The following is a 19,463-nucleotide window of genomic DNA, read 5'->3' on the forward strand; positions in this document are numbered from 1 at the left end:
CCCCTAAACTTGCTAGGTCGTTCCCCCCCCCCCCTCCTTCACAATTAAGGGGTTTGGTAGCTAGTCATAACGTAACATTTTTGTTTTAATGATGAATCAAATTAAAATAAACTATACTAAGGGTGAACGTTTTTTTCAAGGTTCACAAAGAATATCAAAAATTTGCATGCTTGCTCTGTCTGAAAAAATGTTTAAGGCAGCTTACTGCTTTCTAAGCAGTTCGAATATGCCAACTATTCAAGACAAAGAACAATATCAGTGCTTCTTGGGTACCACAAGGACTTGGCAAATCATTTAGGATAATTTTGCCCAGGAAACGAGAAGGGAAAGAAGTTATACTCCCTCCTTTGTTTAACTTCAATTCAATACAAGTGAGACCTGAAACAAAAAGCATGATGCGTTATTGCCTAATCTGTCAAATTGGTCATTCAAAGCTGCAAGAAAAACATCATCTTAAAGAGCAAACCACAATTGAGAAAGAACTAAATGTACGTTGCAGCACGTGCCTCTGCCCTTTAAGAAATGATTTGCCCAACCAATGCGCCGTGAAAACCTTTAATTTTTTGCTGCGAAAGATGCCAGGGCAGCCAAAGAAATTGCATCTCGAGTTATTTCTATTAAAGAATGATCCCTTGAAAATGCTATATGACTTGCTAAAGCATCTGGCAGGCCTCCACTTTCAATTATCCCAGGTAAATACTTATACTTAAATAACTTTTACATATAATTAAGAAAATCTTTAAAAAAAGAGATAAGATTTTGGAAAGTATATTTTTAACAAATTTCTAATCACTTTAAAAACAAATAATTTGAAAATTTAAACAAACTTCCTGAACAAAATAAAAATAAAAGTTAAGTATGTATGTTTTGGTTTCAGGTCAAAGTAGTCCCTAGCCGTTATCAAGAGCTCCAAAATTGACCACTATAGCCCTAGTAAATGTGCAATTAAATACGGCACTATCAAACAATAGAATAAAGAAACTGGTCAGAACTGTGAATCAAACATCAAGCAGCAAGATGGTAGATGGAGGCAAATTTTTCTAAGGTTTTCTTAAGAGCAGGTTAACACTTGCGTAACTTCTTCAACCGCAATGACTAAAAAATTACTAACAGAAAAGGAGATTCTGGTACAGTTTGGGTTGTTTCTCACTGCAATGATTTATCACGTCTTGTGAATCAAGTTAATCAATATTACAAAATTTCTCGTGGATATTTATGTCTCAAAAATAATCTCTCACTCAAAGGACCGACAAAGACACTGAAGACAAAAAGACAATTTCTTGTTGCAGTTTCAGAAGCATTGCCAGAAACTCACTACAATAATGAACAAATCTGGCCACTGATTAATGCGAATAGAGTTAAACTTATTTTTAGCTTGCAATATGAAAGTTACAAATTTAATTTGGGGGCTTTAAACCTAATAAAGTATACAACATTGTACATGGTGTGACATCAAATCCAAATGTCTTGCTAAATCTGTAAACTTGCGAACACTTGTTCAATCAAATCTAGCCTCAAGTCTTCAATCTGGCTTGCGAAAAGTAGTTTAGCAATGTCATTTGAAAGCCAACCATCCGTGGCCTGACAATGTTCTGATTTTGGAAATAATCCTATAATGGGATTGCATCTCCTTTTGGGAGCTGTCAATAATCTTTTCAATATACCTTAAACTGCTTGGATAGAAGCTGTTAAATAGCCAGCTGCCCTTCACATTCAACTGAGACAGTATCACGGGGTTCAGTTGATGTGAAATGAATGCAGGAACCTATTTAAAAATGTGGATGTGCTCCAGCAATATGATACAAACTCGGTTCCCAAAATTCTTCACATAATTGAAGCATTCAAAAGTTTCAAATTTGTTATAAAAGCTTGCTTTGGATTTATTATTTAGTTAGATTTTGCTGAAATAATTCAATATTTCAAAAGGTGGTACTTAATGATAACTGGTGCAAGCATATAACCCAAAATTAACACTGTCTTCTACCACATCAAAGATTTCATTAGTTGCAAAGGATCCCCCTTGGGGTCTTATAGTGAAATAACCTTTGAAACTGCTCATTAAGACTTTTATAAACATCGGTCAAATAATAAACAAAACAATAATTATACAGAATGAAAAGAAAGATTGTTATGCTGCATAAATGGTCTGAACAGTAAGCATCTTTAAAGAACTGCTATCATGATTTAATATAATAGATTAGGCAGCAGAAAATCATAGCTTATGGATTATAATAAACATTTTAACTATTTTAATTCTTGACTGCTGTTAGTGATTATTAATTTTAATATTGCATGTAAACATATTGAAAAGTATTTGACTAAACGAGTATATTAAGCTATTTTAAAAAAAGCTTGGTTAGAAAATCAAAGACTGTGTCTTACATTTTAATCAATTGCTATTTGATAGTAATATAATGTAAAAATATTTTAAGGGCTAATAAAAATTTCTTTAACAGAGACCTTTTGTTTGTTATAGGCTATTTTGAATAAATTTCTTGTGGAGAAAGTCAGAGACCGTGTCTCATAATTTTAACTAGTGCCATTTGATGGTAATATAAATTTATAATGAGGGTTTATATATAGTTATTTTTTCTCTTATTTTCGAAAGTCAATGTATTTAAAAAGATCTAATGATAAAATCATTTAACAAAACAGATCTTTTAACAGAAACATTTTCTTTGTTTTTGTTTTACCAACTGATAGTCATTTTGTCAGGTTTTTCACTTTTTTTAGCATTTTGGCAGTAGCTTATACTTCAGGAAATGTTGAGATATTAAACACTATGCTAAACCGATTCAAACCACGCTTCAAATAGCAAATAATAATTTGGTCTACAGAAAGAAATGGTATATCTAGTAATAAAACAATTATAATAAAAATTATTGATATTACATAGTAGAGCACTCATGTAAACTTTATTTTGAAAATAGTAATTAAATATTACAATAATCAGTAAAGTTCTGAGGTATAATTGCAAAAAACTAACAAGGTATAATCTAAAACTGCCAGAAACTTTTAACCAGTTAACCAATGAGACTGAAATTTTATACAGAGTTTGGTGCAGCTATATGCTACATTTGCACCAATTTTTATCAAATTATATAATTGTATAATAATTAATGTTGCACTATAAAGTAAACATTTTACTTAATTTAAACATTCAAACAAAATTGATTTCCGCGGACAAAATTAAAAGACTTCAAAATTTGCATTACAGGGTACCTTGAAGTTGGCCTTATACCGATATATAAGTGTCATTCTTGGGTCAGTTAGGTTGGTTTTATCAGGATTCTTGCTAACTGTGAAGTTATTATATGTATGATGAGAGGTTAGAAATTCGAAAAAAAAAAAAATTTGAACATCAGTTTTTAATTTATTTAATTTTATTCTTCTCATAATTAATGTCTTGCACACTGATCATATACACATTTAATATTAAAGATTTTTAAATTTGATAATTGTGTTAAACAAAAATGTGCAATTGCAAGGTAAAGTTAAAGTTTTTTATTGTTGTTGTTGTTTAACCTGATTTTTAGTTATATCGTTATTTTTTGTTTTATGTTATTTTTAAGTTCATTAGTTCATGATTAATTAGAAAGATATAAATTAAGAAAAATTTTACTCATTGCACAAATAAAATCTATTCTTAAATATATGCATAGTTAAAAAAAATCTTTGATTTTATTTTGAATAATTTTAATTTATTACATTGATTTAACATTTTTTAAGTTTTTATGAATAATAAAGTCTACAATAAAATAATGAAGTATATATGACGAAATATTGAATTTGATTTGTGGTTTAATTATGAAAAAACGATTTTCTTTAGAATTTTCATTAGAAAACTTTCTTAACAAGAAGATAAGAAGGTAATTTCAACCCAAAAAATTAATTTTGTACCCATAGAAAAACTTTTGTAAATTAAAAATAAAAAAATTTTGCAGCATAGAAATAAATTTTTATTTATTAATATCATTGTCCTGTTAACTTAACAAAAATTTAAAACAAAAATCAAAAATAAAGTCACTTTCACTTTTTTAAAAACAAAAAAACTATAAAGATTAAAAACAAATACATGCCTATAAATGAAATACAGGTTTTTATTTCAGTACTGTCTCTAACACAAGCAAAAAATTGAGTATTAATGCAATTTCGAGATCTAGTTGTAACACCTGATGCATTGCAACAAGACCATTCAATCCATTCAGACCAAAATGCTGTATAACAAAATGATCATAAGTAATAAAATATTTTATCTTTGGAAAAAAAGTACATATATCCATATATATGTATATATATATATATATATATATATATATATATATATATATATATATATATATATATATATATAATATATATATATATATGTAAATTATGTTAGTGTAATTTAAAAATAGAGTGCTCAATGTTCTTAAAGAACAGAGCAATAATAAATTAGTAAAAAACACTTATCTAACTTTTTTTTCTCTCTCTCTGTCTCTCTCTCTCTCTCTCTCTCTCTCTCTCTCTCTCTATATATATATATATATATATATATATATATGTATATATATATATATATATATATATATATATATATATATATATATATATATATATATATATATATTTACAAACATATATATAAACTTATATATTTCAACAACATTAAAATGTATTCTACAAAATAGAGTGCTCAATGTTCTTAAAAAAATAGAGCAATTATAAAATAGTAGAAATTCACTTACCAAAAATTTATTTTTATTTAACACTGTGTTTCATCAATAAAGACTCATCAGAAATGAATGATCAAATTAATAAAACTTCGGTTTATACAAAAATTAAATTTAAGGAAGTCGCAAATGTCTTATTTACTGTTAATTTTGACACATTTGTGGAATTTGCTGACACTATTATAAAAAGAATTCTTTAGAAATGATTACTTATGCTTTTTTTAAACAAAAATATTTTTTAAAAGGGGGATTTAATGCAACTATTATTTGAGCTCATTTACCTTTATAGTTTTTTAGGAGAAACTTTTTTTCATGCCTACATTTAGAAATTAATTCAGATTTTTTGTTTAATAAGCATTCTTGGTTTGCATGAGAAATTATTTCAAATTTTTCTTGTAGGCATAGTATGCATTTTTTGGAAATATTGTTATATGCAGGCGCTGTTTTAAGGATGGATCAATTCAGTATAAAACCATCAATATTTCTACCTTTTAATTCCCATATATATTTTGACAGCATGGTGTCTATTGAATACTTTTTATTTTTGAAAGATTGCTTATGATTGGTAAAATGTTTCTCCATTCACCCTCTGTTATGCCAATATATTGTTTATCAGGTACATTCTTAGAGGAAACAACGCATTTATATAGCACATTTTTTGATAAACAACTTCCACTCATCGGACAATTACTTTTTTGTTTGCAATTACAATTTTCTGTAGTTTTTTCATTTATGATTTTTTTGTTTTGTTTAACAAAGCGTTATTGTGATCTTTTATAATTCTTTCCATATTTTTGTGCAACTGTAGCTTACTTTAATTGTATTTTAATTGAAAATTATATGTAATTTATTGGAGGGCGGGAAATGCTTATCGACCAATTTTAAAAACACTTTTCCTATGTTAGTGGAAACATTTTTGCTAAACCAAAAACTTGTTGAACCAAATTACATTTCTAATTCTATTTCGCTTGCTTGAATTTTTTTTCAGGGTCAAATTTTAGTTTAAAACTTTCAAAACCACTTTTTTTAAGGGCGTCTTCAAATATTTGTTTAGAGGAATTGAATACATTTTCATTAGAGGAGTTTTGGTTTAGCCTGTTGTTAATTCAAATCGGGATTTGTTTTAGAATTTGGGGTGGATGATTTGAGTTAATATTGGTATACAATAATTCATCGTTTGGTTTTTTGAAAGGTTTATGTGAATTTTCATAGAGGTTAAATGTGACATCAAGAAAGTTCACAATTTTTAAATTTATGTTTATTTCAATTTGAAAACCAACATTTTTAAAAATTTTTATGATATCTTTTCTAATTTTATCGAGCTGTGAACCAGACTTTTTACGCATTACTATTAAACCATCGTCGCAATAAAAGTCTAAATCTTTTATATTGATTATTTTATCTAAAATTTATAGTCCAATAAATTCACAAATTTCTGCTCCGTCATAACTGCCTATTGTTACATCAAAGCAGTCATGAATATTTTTCTTTTTCCAAGTTTCCTTATTAAAAAAAAGTAAGGTTTTTCTATAATGTTTTATTATACGGATTGTTTCATCAGGACTAACTATGTGGCTTTTTGCAAATTCAATTGTTTTATCTAAAATATCTACAGTTATTGAAGGATAAAAATCATAATGTCAAATTGAATAAATGTACAGTCATTTTTGTTTTCGATTATGGAGAACCAATTTATAACATCAGTGGTATTTTTTCACTGTTGCAAATTCAATTTATAATTATAAGAATATTATTAACTTTGTCCAATTTAATTTTGCTTACATGTCCAATCTCACTTTTGAGGGAACCAATAACCTACAAGGAAGTTTGTTTTGAAAATTTGGTTTATGGTCTTTTAGAGTTACGAAGGCTCGGGCAGGGGCAGTTGATTCGATTCTGTTATCAAGGTTTATTTTTTTAGCAATACGTTGCGCTTCTAAATGAATTGCGTTTTCAAAAGCAATTGTCTTCTTCTAAATTAATTGAGTTTCTAAATTAATTGCGTTTCTAAATAAATTGCGCTTCTAAATTAATTGCGCTTTCAAACAGCAATTGTCCAACGAGTGGAAGTTGTTTATCAAAAAATGTGCTATATAAATGCGTTGTTTTCTCTAAGAATGTACCTGATAAACAATATATTGGCATAACAGAGGGTGAATGAAAAAAACATTTTGCCAATCATAAGCAATCTTTCAAAAATAAAAAGTATTCAATAGACACCATGCTGTCAAAATATATATGGGAATTAAAAGGTAGAAATATTGATGGTTTTATACTGAATTGATCCATCCTTAAAACAGCGCCTGCATATAACAATATTTCCAAAAAATGCATACTATGCCTACAAGAAAAATTTGAAATAATTTCTCATGCAAACCAAGAATGCTTATTAAACAAAAAATCTGAATTAATTTCTAAATGTAGGCATGAAAAAAAGTTTCTCCTAAAAAACTATAAAGGTAAATGAGCTCAAATAATAGTTGCATTAAATCCCCCTTTTAAAAATATTTTTGTTTAAAAAAAGCGTAAGTAATCATTTCTAAAGAATTTTTTTTATAATAGTGTCAGCAAATTCCACAAATGTGTCAAAATTTACAGTAGTTAAAACATTTGCGATTTCCTTTAATTTAATTTTTGTATAAACCGAAGTTTTATTAATTTGATCATTCGTTTCTGATGAGTCTTTATTGATGAAACACAGTGTTAAATGAAAAAAAATTTTTGTTAAGTGATTTTCTACTAATTTATATATATATATATATATATATATATATATATATATATATATATATATATATATATATATATATATATATATATATATATAGATATATATATAATATATATATATATATATATGTAGCAGCACTCCCTTGCGAGTCAGGCTATTTGTCAGTCGATGTAGCAGCACTCCCTTGCGAGTCAGGCTATTAGATAGTCGATGTAGCAACACTCCGCGCATGATTTACAGTAAAAAAAATAAAAATAAAAACATTTTAATAAAAAAAATAAAAATAAAAACATTTTATTAAAAAAAATAAAAATAAAAACATTGTTTATATTGTTAAAAACATTCACAATGTTTTAAAAACATTCAGAATGTTTTTAAAAACATTCCGGTCAATTAAATTTGCGTTTTTGTGGTTTTTTTATATAACAATTAATTTGTAATTAAATTAATGGTTTTGACTTTCGTCCAACACGGAAATGTTAGACGAAAGTTAAAAGTAATTAAAAGTGACGTATATGTTGGCGTAAGAATCACTTTTTTCCTTCCGCTCTTCCCAAAGACAACAAACTATAGATTTATACATATATATATATATATATATATATATATATATATATATATATATATATATATATATATATATATATATATATATATATATATATATATATATATGTATAGATCTATAGTTTGTTGTCTTTGGGAAGAGCGGAAGGAAAAAAGTGATTCTTACGCCAACACATACGTCACTTTTAATTACTTTTGACTTTCGTTCAACATTTTCGTGTTGGACGAAAGTCAAAACCATTAATTTAATTACAAATTAATTGTTATATATACATATATATATATATATATATATATATATATATATATATATATATATATATATATATATATATATATATATATATATATATATATATATATATATATATATATATATATGTATAGATCTATAGTTTGTTGTCTTTGGGAAGAGCGGAAGGAAAAAAGTGATTCTTACGCCAACACATACGTCACTTTTAATTACTTTTGACTTTCGTTCAACATTTTCGTGTTGGACGAAAGTCAAAACCATTAATTTAATTACAAATTAATTGTTATATATACATATATATATATATATATATATATATATATATATATATATATATATATATATATATATATATATATATATATATATATATATATATATATATATATATATATATATATATATATATATATATATATATATATATATATGTATAGATCTATAGTTTGTTGTCTTTGGGAAGAGCGGAAGGAAAAAAGTGATTCTTACGCCAACACATACGTCACTTTTAATTACTTTTGACTTTCGTTCAACATTTTCGTGTTGGACGAAAGTCAAAACCATTAATTTAATTACAAATTAATTGTTATATATACATATATATATATATATATATATATATATATATATATATATATATATATATATATATATATATATATATATATATATATATATATATATGTATAGATCTATAGTTTGTTGTCTTTGGGAAGAGCGGAAGGAAAAAAGTGATTCTTACGCCAACACATACGTCACTTTTAATTACTTTTGACTTTCGTTCAACATTTTCGTGTTGGACGAAAGTCAAAACCATTAATTTAATTACAAATTAATTGTTATATATACATATATATATATATATATATATATATATATATATATATATATATATATATATATATATATATATATATATATATATATATATATATATATATATATATATATATATATATATATATATATGTATAGATCTATAGTTTGTTGTCTTTGGGAAGAGCGGAAGGAAAAAAGTGATTCTTACGCCAACACATACGTCACTTTTAATTACTTTTGACTTTCGTTCAACATTTTCGTGTTGGACGAAAGTCAAAACCATTAATTTAATTACAAATTAATTGTTATATAAAAAAACCACAAAAACGCAAATTTAATTGACCAGAATGTTTTTAAAAACATTCTGAATGTTTTTAAAACATTCTGAATGTTTTTAACATTATAAACAATGTTTTTATTTTTATTTTTTTAAACAAAATGTTTTTGTTTTTTTTACTGTAAATCATGCGCGGAGTGTTGCTACATCGACTATCTTATAGCCTGACTCACAAGGGAGTGCTGCTACATCGACTGACAAATTGCCTGACTCGCAAGGGAGTGCTGCTACATAGACTGACAAATAGCCTGACTCGCAAGGGAGTTCTGCTACATCGACTGACAAATAGCCTGACTCGCAAGGGAGTGCTGCTACATCGACTGACAAATAGCCTGACCCGCAAGGGAGTGCTGCTACATCGACTGAGGGTTTGGTTGGGGCAGGCAGTCTATCATCAATAAAATAAAAAGTATTGCTTTAGTACTTTGTCTGGAAGTCCTTAGCATTGGTTACTGCTTGAGAATGACAAGGCATTTAGTCCACTAGCTTCATAATCACAATAATTTTAATTTTTCCCATTCTTTTTTTAGAGTATTCAATAAATCACGTTTACTTGCTAGTTTTTGAATTGAAATTTGTCGATCAATGAGCTTACATAGACATTCAATAGAATTAAGAACAGGACTTTGCTAAGGCTATTCGATTTAATACTATATATTTAACTTACGTTACAGCACTTACATTACCGAGTTATTATTATCATGGATTTTTTATATCTATTTTTAAGAGTTAGATATTTTAGAATTATGTAACAAAAGAATTGCAAAAGTAAAGAAACTCATTCATTAAAAGTAATTAACACAAGCAATTTTAAAAAACTGGTGGCACTCTTCCTGAGTGATTTTTCAAAACATTTATCAAAGTTATTAAATCAATAACAGTTTTTCCGCTGACTAAAAGCAACTTTCCCAAACTCTGTTGTAGCTTTCAAAGAGGCTGGTTCCATCAACAGCTGCAAAATATCATAGTGTTAACAGTGTCATGTTGCGCATGGGTGGTGTCCCTGTTAATGCTTTTGGTGCGCATTGTCGCGGCCTCACAAGGAGCCCTATGTTACAACTTAAGATTAATTAACAGGACTGAGAAAATTGCATACCTCATTAATTAGAAGGCACTGCTCTATCAATGAATGAGTTAAGTTCTCTTAAAACTTAAATCATGCCAAAAGTAACCCAAAATATTAAACATAAAAAACCATCCTCACCATCTAACTGTTTTAATATATCTTTTACTAATATTCATGGTCTGCGAAGCAACCTTCCATCAGTTGAATCTTACCTTTTGCAAAATTCACCAGCTATGCTTGCCCTTAGTAAGACTAATTTAAACTCTGCTATTCCTTCTTCTGATCTCAGTACTGATGGGTACTATCCTTTGATTCACAAAGGTACCAATAGTCACATGCTTGGTTTGGAGGTATACATACGCATGCTTTATAAGCTTCCATTAAGCACCTCTTCACCCTATCACCTATCTCTTTGTTCTATATCGTTCTCCTTCTTCTCAAGATAGCACTCTTTTAGATATAATTTCTGATCGAATTGACCATGCCCTCTCTCTTTATCCCTTTGCCAATATTGTTGTATTTGGTGACTTTAATGCTCATCACACTGAATGGCTTGGCTTTAACGCCACTGACCCTGCGAGCACTAAAGCCTATAATTTCTGCATTTCTCAACCTCCTTCTCAGATAGTTAACTTTGAGACTCGTTTTCCTGACAACCCTAATCATTTACTTTTACTAATTGATTTATGTCTGGTCTCTGATCCTAGCTTGGGTTCAGTTTCTCCTTTTTCTTCTTTAGGTGGTTCTGACCTTGCAATGATCTCTTTAAATCTTTTATAAAGTACTTTTTTTTTGGACTCACCCTATTATCACACTACTTACTACTAGCCTAAAGCTGACTGAGATTCTATTTGAGATTTTCTTTTTCATGGTCATTTGAGATTTTCTTTTTCATGGGTGATGTCATTTCCCTCTCAGCTGAAAAATGTATATATATATGATTAATATATATACATTTAAAATAAAAAATTGATATATATGATAAAAATATTATCAATTATAATATTAATAATACTAAAATAAATCATCATTATGCTCATTTATATTTTAGAATTTAAAATATTAACTATATTTTTATTACAAATAAATAAGCATAAAAATCACTTATTTTAGTATTCATTTATTTTAGTAATTTATTTTAATATTATTATTTTTGTCATATATTAATTTTTAATGTAATGAAAGGAAAATAAACATCTTGTTGTAATTAAATTACATCAAACAAGTTCTTTTCTACCATTTCATGCTTTTTTTATTTGTTTTGTTGTCGCTTTTTTTTTTTTTTTTTTTCATTTTTCACGTCGAAAAAATGATATTTATTGGAACTCTAATTCCATCTACAAAATCAGAGCTATATGAAAAAACATTAATAAGGAAAACATTTCATCCAAGCTAATTTTATTATCAAATACTATTATTTTCGGCTGTTTTATAAAGCTATTTTAAATATAAATACAAATATTGGCTGTGAAACTTGGTTACAGTAACAAAAATGAAGTGTTAAATAAAATTTGCATTTCAAAAGAAGAAAAAAAAGTCAATGTATTAGAGGCGAAGTCACTTCGGAATAAAATGGACAAGTACAAAATTGTTTTAATGACAGTGATATGGTGCATAATTTTGCAACATATTAATGCTACGAATAAATCACTTCAATCAAAGAAAACATGATTTAAAGAAATGATGCAAATACTAAAGTCTTTATTGATAACTTCAGGCTAGAATTTGAGAAATTTTAACAAGAAACAACTGAATTATCATGACTTTCATTCAATATGGAAGAGGAAATATTCAAGAAAATGAAGTAAGCCATTAATTTTACAGCATAAGAAAATTTTATAGTAAACTTGTTTTATGGTATGTGTAATAAATTATATTCAGAGCTTTACGAGCTTAAACATATAAAGTGTTTGCAGAGCCTTTCAGTATATTGTTTTGTTTATAAATATCAAAAGAACAAAATCAGAAATCAATAAACACATTAATGGATATTTACAGAGATGACATTGATATAGCTATATGCGAAGATGAATTTGAACAATTTTGTTGTTTGTGGAAGAAAACAAGGAAATCATGGAAACCACATCAGAGATTCAAAAATCCGCAAAATTAATACATTTCTAAATTTTGAAGTGTTGTTAAAAATGTTTAGAACTATTCTTTTATCTAATATATCAAGAAAAAGATCATTCTTGGTTTAGGACGTGTAAAAAAAAAATTTCAGAAGTAATATGGCTAACCCTCGAAATCAGGAAAAAGGAGGTTGGCACTAATTTGCTGACTTAATCTGTTAGAAGTTGACATAAGGTCACCAAAAAAACTGGTACAAAGGTTTTACCACAAAATATAGAAACTAGGTCAGCGATATTTTGCTGACCTAAAACACTTCAGTTAGGTCGCCATTGCCGAATGCTCACCCTTATTCCGGAAGAGTATAGATTAAATAACATAGCGATATTGTATATAGAAAAAGATATTCTAAATCATGTTGATATGGATAAATTTATAGATGATTTTGCAAAAAATAAATCAAAAAGAAATTTTTATTTTATTTATTTCTCAGTTTCTTTAGTTGAACTTTCCGATACGTGTCCGGAGCAAACCAAACAGGGTTTATATAAATTGGTTTACTGTATTTGTATTGGTGTTGATAAGAATTTAAATAATGTTCATTAATGAAATGATTTTTAATATTCATTTTTTATAAAAAAAATATTTGATAAATATGTAATGTTTTGTGAAAAAGTACTAAGAGTTGAACAATTACGTTTTACATAATTTCGTTTTACTTGTAATAGAAACATGGAGATAAATTTTTTACAGTTAAAAATCTTAAATTGAATTAATAAATTGGTTCAAATAACCTTATGGTCTAATTGATTTGGAGTCCCCCCCTTATTTCTATGACCTAGGGCCTCCATGTGTCACAATGCAACTCAGCTATTATCCGTTGTAGCACAAATTAAATAGACTATGACTTTTAAAAACATCAAAACGTTTAAACTTTACTTTCTGCTTTTTTATTTTGCGTTTTATTCATTATAAACACAATTTTATATCAGTCTTAAAAAGGAAAAAGTTTTAAAGCTAAGTCTCAGTTGTTTTTATTCAAAATTTTCACTTTATCACTTTTTTTGTCTTCCTTCAAAGAAATATTTATAAGAAGTCTGCTAAAATACTGTTTAAATATAAATGTAGGTCTAATTCAACAAAATCACAATGATGGTACTATTTTCAGCTGTAAGAGTTTTAGATAATAATAATGAAGAAACAAAGTTGTGACTTTTTCTCCATTGAACAAGAGCAGGTAAAAAAAGATTTCTTTTTTTAAGAATAAAAAGTTTGATATAAATAGAAAAACTTTAATTATACATGACACTGGAGATAATTTTCATGCTCCTAATCGTTATTCAACCTCTTTTGCAATTTTAAATTTAACTTCTATGATAAACCCATATGGTCAATTATTCACAACTCTTTAACATGTGAATGAAAGCTATAAGAATATTAAGCTACATATGAAAAAACTAATCAAATTTAATAAATCTACCTAAAAATGGATTTTCAGTGTGTATTAATGGTAGTAAAAATGAACACTTTAATGTGATCTAATATTTAGTTCCAGATTTTAGTTTTATTAAGAAAGTTATTGGTAAATGCCCTAGTAATCAAACATATGGTTGCAATTATTGCAAATAGCCGATTTCAGACTGGGCCTCCATAAACAAAAGGATTGGTTCTAATCAATCAATTAGTGGTAGGCAAGAATGTATTTAACATGCAAGAGTTGAACTTGGACCTAAGCTTAGCAAAGATTCAACACAATATAAGAACAATTTATTTCTTAATAATTTGTTGATTATAACTATGGACAACGGGTAAAAAATTGCTTGATTTTTCTAACTTTTTTAACTTAGTTATTTCTGAAGTTTAAAAAACTTTAAAAATATATTAAAAAGTTCTTTATTATTTCAGGGAACAGTGTTAAATGAAGGATTGATTATTGGCTTCATACCACCATGAGGTTCGCATTTGATTTGAAACAGTATATATATTTTTGGAAATTTTTAAAAGATGTAATAAGTAAGCGGTCTCAAGAAAGCCTTTTGGGGGAAGGATTAGGAAAGATTGGGTTTTCATATTTAGCATTTCAACTCGATTTTAAAAGGATAAAATATCAATTCTTGGCTTGTGTGTAGTATATTGTTTTTTGATTTGTTTTATCAATATTGGATTATTAATTTAATTTAAGAATTGCATTTTAAATATTGGAATTTAGAAATTGGAAAATAGTTATTTTATTATAAACAGGCCTAGAGTCTGTAAACTGGGAGATTTGAGATATTTTATTGTTTAACAAAAGAACTGTTTTTGTAAAATGAACTCATAAAACTCATAAAAGGAGATTAAAAATATGCTCAATTTTATTATATTAAGTTATAAAGTAAAGAAGATCTTTTTTTTATCATTTTTCAAAAATTACGTTTCAATATTGTTCAATGAATTTTAAAAAAATTGAAGATTGATTAACCTAATATCAGCTATCCTAAATATAGCTAACTAGTTCATCAAATGGATTAAACTGGTAATAAATTCAAACCATTAATTTTATTTCTGTACATAAACTGAATAATATAAAATATTATAAATATACTTTTTCAATACTCTTATTATTACACTACTTTCTACTGGAGTCAAATTAGTATTAAATTAGTATCTCAAATTTAGTATCGCAACTGCTTTACAAACTTTCGCGATTAGTTTTTTCTTAAAAAAATAGTTTTGCGATTTGTTTATTTTATATATTTTTTTGTTTATTTTTTTTTTATTCTCTAATTTAGCATTTTTTTTAGGCCATTCTTAAAAGTAATGTTTTTGTCTGAGTTTTTTATTAGAGTCAAAAGTATGTGACGCTAAATTTATCTTTTGAATAGAAGTATAATCATTTGCTCTCTTGCACGGAGATTTTTATTCAACACAAAGCGCTTTTGAATTTAAATTATTTTGAATCTCTATGTGGAGACCGAATATATTTTAAAGTTATACTTAGTTTGATTTACTGAATGGATAATGTACATCGCAGTAAATTTACCTATAAACTAAATCAAAACAACCAGTTAAGTTAGGGTTCGTCCATAAAGAACGAACGCACTTGGATGGGAGGCTGGAAAGTCTTCAAATACCGTACAAAATTGTATGGGGTTATTTGGGTTCAATTTAAAAGAACGTACTTCATTTTTCAAATTTATCACAATTAAGCAAGCAACAAACCAATAGAAAAGTTAAAATTCTGACTAAAGATCCTAGTTTGCCAACATGAAAAGAAGTATTTTATAAGGAAGTAGAGGGTATAATTTCCCTCTTTGCACACACATGCCACCCCTTATATACTGGCCCGGAATAAGGGGTATTTCAGGCAACCTCTTTTTTGAGTTCGCAAAAACCAGGTTTTAGCAATGCCGTGGCTAATGGATCTTAAAAAATCGTCAAAATTTTACCACTAGGTGTTGCTAAAATAAAAACCTCCTTAAATTTGCAAAAGGGCCCTAAACTTGCTGGATCCTTTTCTCCCGCCCCTCCCCAAATTAAGGGGTATGGGTAGCCTACCCCTGGCACTGGGTTTAAGGCTTTGTTTTTAATATTACTGATCTTGTGTAAGACTCGTTTTTTACGGACTTACTAAAGAGGGGTGCCAAAAAAAAAACGTAATTAATGCAAGGTTGTATATTTTTGCAGCTTAGCTATTTGGGACAAATTGAAGTTAAAAACAAAGTAGATTGTATATGTTATTTACTAAAAATAATGTTTAAAAATAACCTAGCTGTAAAATTAAACTATGCAGGGAGAGGACCAAAAATCGAAATAGAAAAAATGTTGATTGCATATGTTGCTATCGGTAAGTGGTTTAGAAAAGTTATTTTTTCAGTTTCAATTTTGCATTACCCAATTAATTTGTTATGTTTCTTTGGTGCATAATTAAACCAACAACTAATTTTTTTGCAGAAGCTGTAAAGGCAAATAAGCATGGCTCATGCAGACATGTGATAGAGATGGTGGAAGAAAAGATGATAGTCGTGGGGACCAAATATCATAAGCTAAACACGATTTAATAACAAGTAGCTCAACCAATATCAAAACTCCATAAATTTTATAGGGAATATTTTTTATTTAAAACTCAATGTGTTTTTGGTTTATGTTTGATGCTTGCAATATGTATATTTAACGGAGAAATTTTTAAATTAAATAAATACATTTTTATACCTGTATCATACATTTTTGTTTTTATTTCTCTATAAATTTCAATGTAGCAATGCAAATCATTTATTTATAAAACGTTAGGCCGATGTACATTTGTTGTTGAAATTCAGCATATTGCTAAATTATAATATAACTTGCCTAACGTTTATACAATATTGGCCCAATGTTACACACGATATTGGGGCAATTTTGTACACCACGTTAGGCCAATGTTGTATACAAAGTTGGGCCAACGTTATGTAAACGTTGTATACAACATTTGGCCAATGTTGTACGCAACGTTGTGCCAATGCCTAACCGATGAACAAACCTGCATTGGGCCAACATCGAATCGTCGGCTACTAAAGTTTTGCACACGTCAAATCTCCATTTAAAATTAAAAAGGCAGCATTTATAATATGACTTTATATCATATTAGTTGTAAAAAACAAACATTGTAGATACTTTTACCTAGTTTTAAGCATGTATATATATATATATATATATATATATATATATATATATATACATTCATATATATGCATATATACTCACAGAGAATGATTTTGGAAAAATTAATATGTGAAGGTATTTCTGCAAAAAATGTTTTTTCAGTTAGAAATTTTGTTGTCGCAAATATTTTTCTTATCACGGCCGTGCTTTATAAGGTCTTCATCTAGTCTACATTCCTTTAGTGTTCTTAATTTTATAATGTTTAACTTAGCTCCATAATATAATTTATTAATTTTAGGCGCCAGCTTTGTTGATTTTGCTAGTATTATCTCGATTTTTTCTATGTCTTGCTGTAGGTATCGAGATCATGTCAGAACCACAAGATTTTGATGTATGAATGTTGTTTAGAGCTTTTTTGTTCATCTGTTTTTTAAATTGAAAACTTTGTTTTAAAAAGTTTATATCCCTAATATATATATACAAAAATACATATAAAAAAGACAGTGCAGAGACTTCCGGAATGGCGGACGCTTTTTTATTACGAATTTTATATTTAAATTAAAAAAGAAAAGAAAGATAAAAAATAAAAATAATAAATAAAATAGCATAAAGAGAATGAAGAAAAGAAAAAGAAAGAAATAAAAAAGCAAAAACTAAAAAAAAAATTAAAAACCAAATCAAACAAATTAACATTAGAAAAGAATGAGATAAGAAAAAAGAAAGACAAAAAACCAAAGTTAAAAAAAAACAAACATTCGAAAATGAAAAGTAATTAAAAGGTCTTTGAAGAAAGGAAAAAGAATACTAATAAATTTTTTTTTTTTTTGAAGGACTATATGCGTTTGCTTGATATGATTTACTTTTTAATTTTAATATTGTCATTTATAATGAAAACTCTATAATCTTCGTGACTAAATGTTTGTGTGCGTGACACGATTTTATTTGTTATTATTATTGAAAGTTTTTTGTTTGTTTATTTATCGTTATTTTTTAATGAAATATTTATATTACTTTTATTTAAATGATTATTGATATTAGGATTATTATATTTATTAAATCATTGTTACTTTTTTTGCAGTAGTTGTTTTAGTTACATGGTCGGTTGTTACGTTTTGTCAGTACATAACTGTTTGTAACTTTTCTGTCTAATATTCAATTGTTGTTTTAAAATTGATATTGGTTTATTATCATATAATTTTCTTATTATTCTAACAATTTATCATCATTATTATCATTACCATTATTATCATTATTATTTGCATTATTAAGGCTATTTCATGGCATTTTACTTAAGATTAGTTTTTAGCTATTTGTAAATGACCTCATTTGTAAGATCTTTTATTTTATTTATATATATATATATTAATTCTATATATATATATATATATATATATATATATATATATATATATATATATATATATATATATATATATATATATATATATATATATATATATATATATATATATATATATATATATATATATATATATATATATATATATATATATATATTAATTATATATATATATATATATATATATATATATATATATATATATATATTTATAAATATATATTTATAAATACACATATATATATATATATATATATATGCATATATATTATATATGTATATATAAATATATATATATATATATATATATATATATTAGGGATTTAAACTTTAAGGGATTTAAATATATATATATATATATATATATATATATATAAACTTTAAAAATAAAAGTTTTCAATATAAAAAACATTTGAACTTTGGTTTGAAAGTAACCGTAAAAGTCATTGGTTTATTTAAATTTTGAAAAAGGTCACCCTTTTTCAAAATTTAAATAAACCAATGACTTTTACACCACGACCCTTGATTACACACTGGCTCCCATAGCAGTGACTTATCCATAACAGTGAATTTTTTTTCTTCAAAAGTACATCAATCTAGGTCTCAAAAGAACTAGAATTTCATATAGATTTCAGAAATAATAAAGTTTTTAAATAAAAGTGAATTGCTTAAAATTTATATACAAAAAAAAAATAATTTTTAACTAAAAATTGAAAATCTTGTTTTTTATCACATTTTGTTTGTAATATTTTTTTTTTTAAATGTTTATGTAGAAAGATTTTGAAATTTGAAAACACTATAAAATTCTGGTTCTTTTGAGATCCAGATGAACTTTACATGTTATTAATTACATGTTACCAGTAGCAGGATAACCAGAACTGACAGTGAATTATAATATATAATTAATGCAATGTTGCAAAAAACT

The 19,463-nt window shown here is 26.5% G+C and overlaps 1 protein-coding gene across 1 annotated transcript in view; it reads right to left on the minus strand.

The window, feature by feature from the left end:
* The window catches only part of LOC136080649 (uncharacterized), a 273,327-nt gene that overhangs the window by 115,357 nt on the left and 138,507 nt on the right, over positions 1–19,463 (minus strand). Inside the window, exon 7 of the mRNA XM_065797575.1 lies at positions 4,080–4,217. Coding sequence (XP_065653647.1) covers positions 4,080–4,217 — 138 coding nt within the window. The remainder of the gene's footprint in view (positions 1–4,079; positions 4,218–19,463) is intronic.

The sequence above is a fragment of the Hydra vulgaris genome, chromosome 05 (assembly GCF_038396675.1).
Source record: "Hydra vulgaris chromosome 05, alternate assembly HydraT2T_AEP".
Taxonomy (NCBI): Eukaryota; Metazoa; Cnidaria; class Hydrozoa; order Anthoathecata; family Hydridae; genus Hydra; species Hydra vulgaris.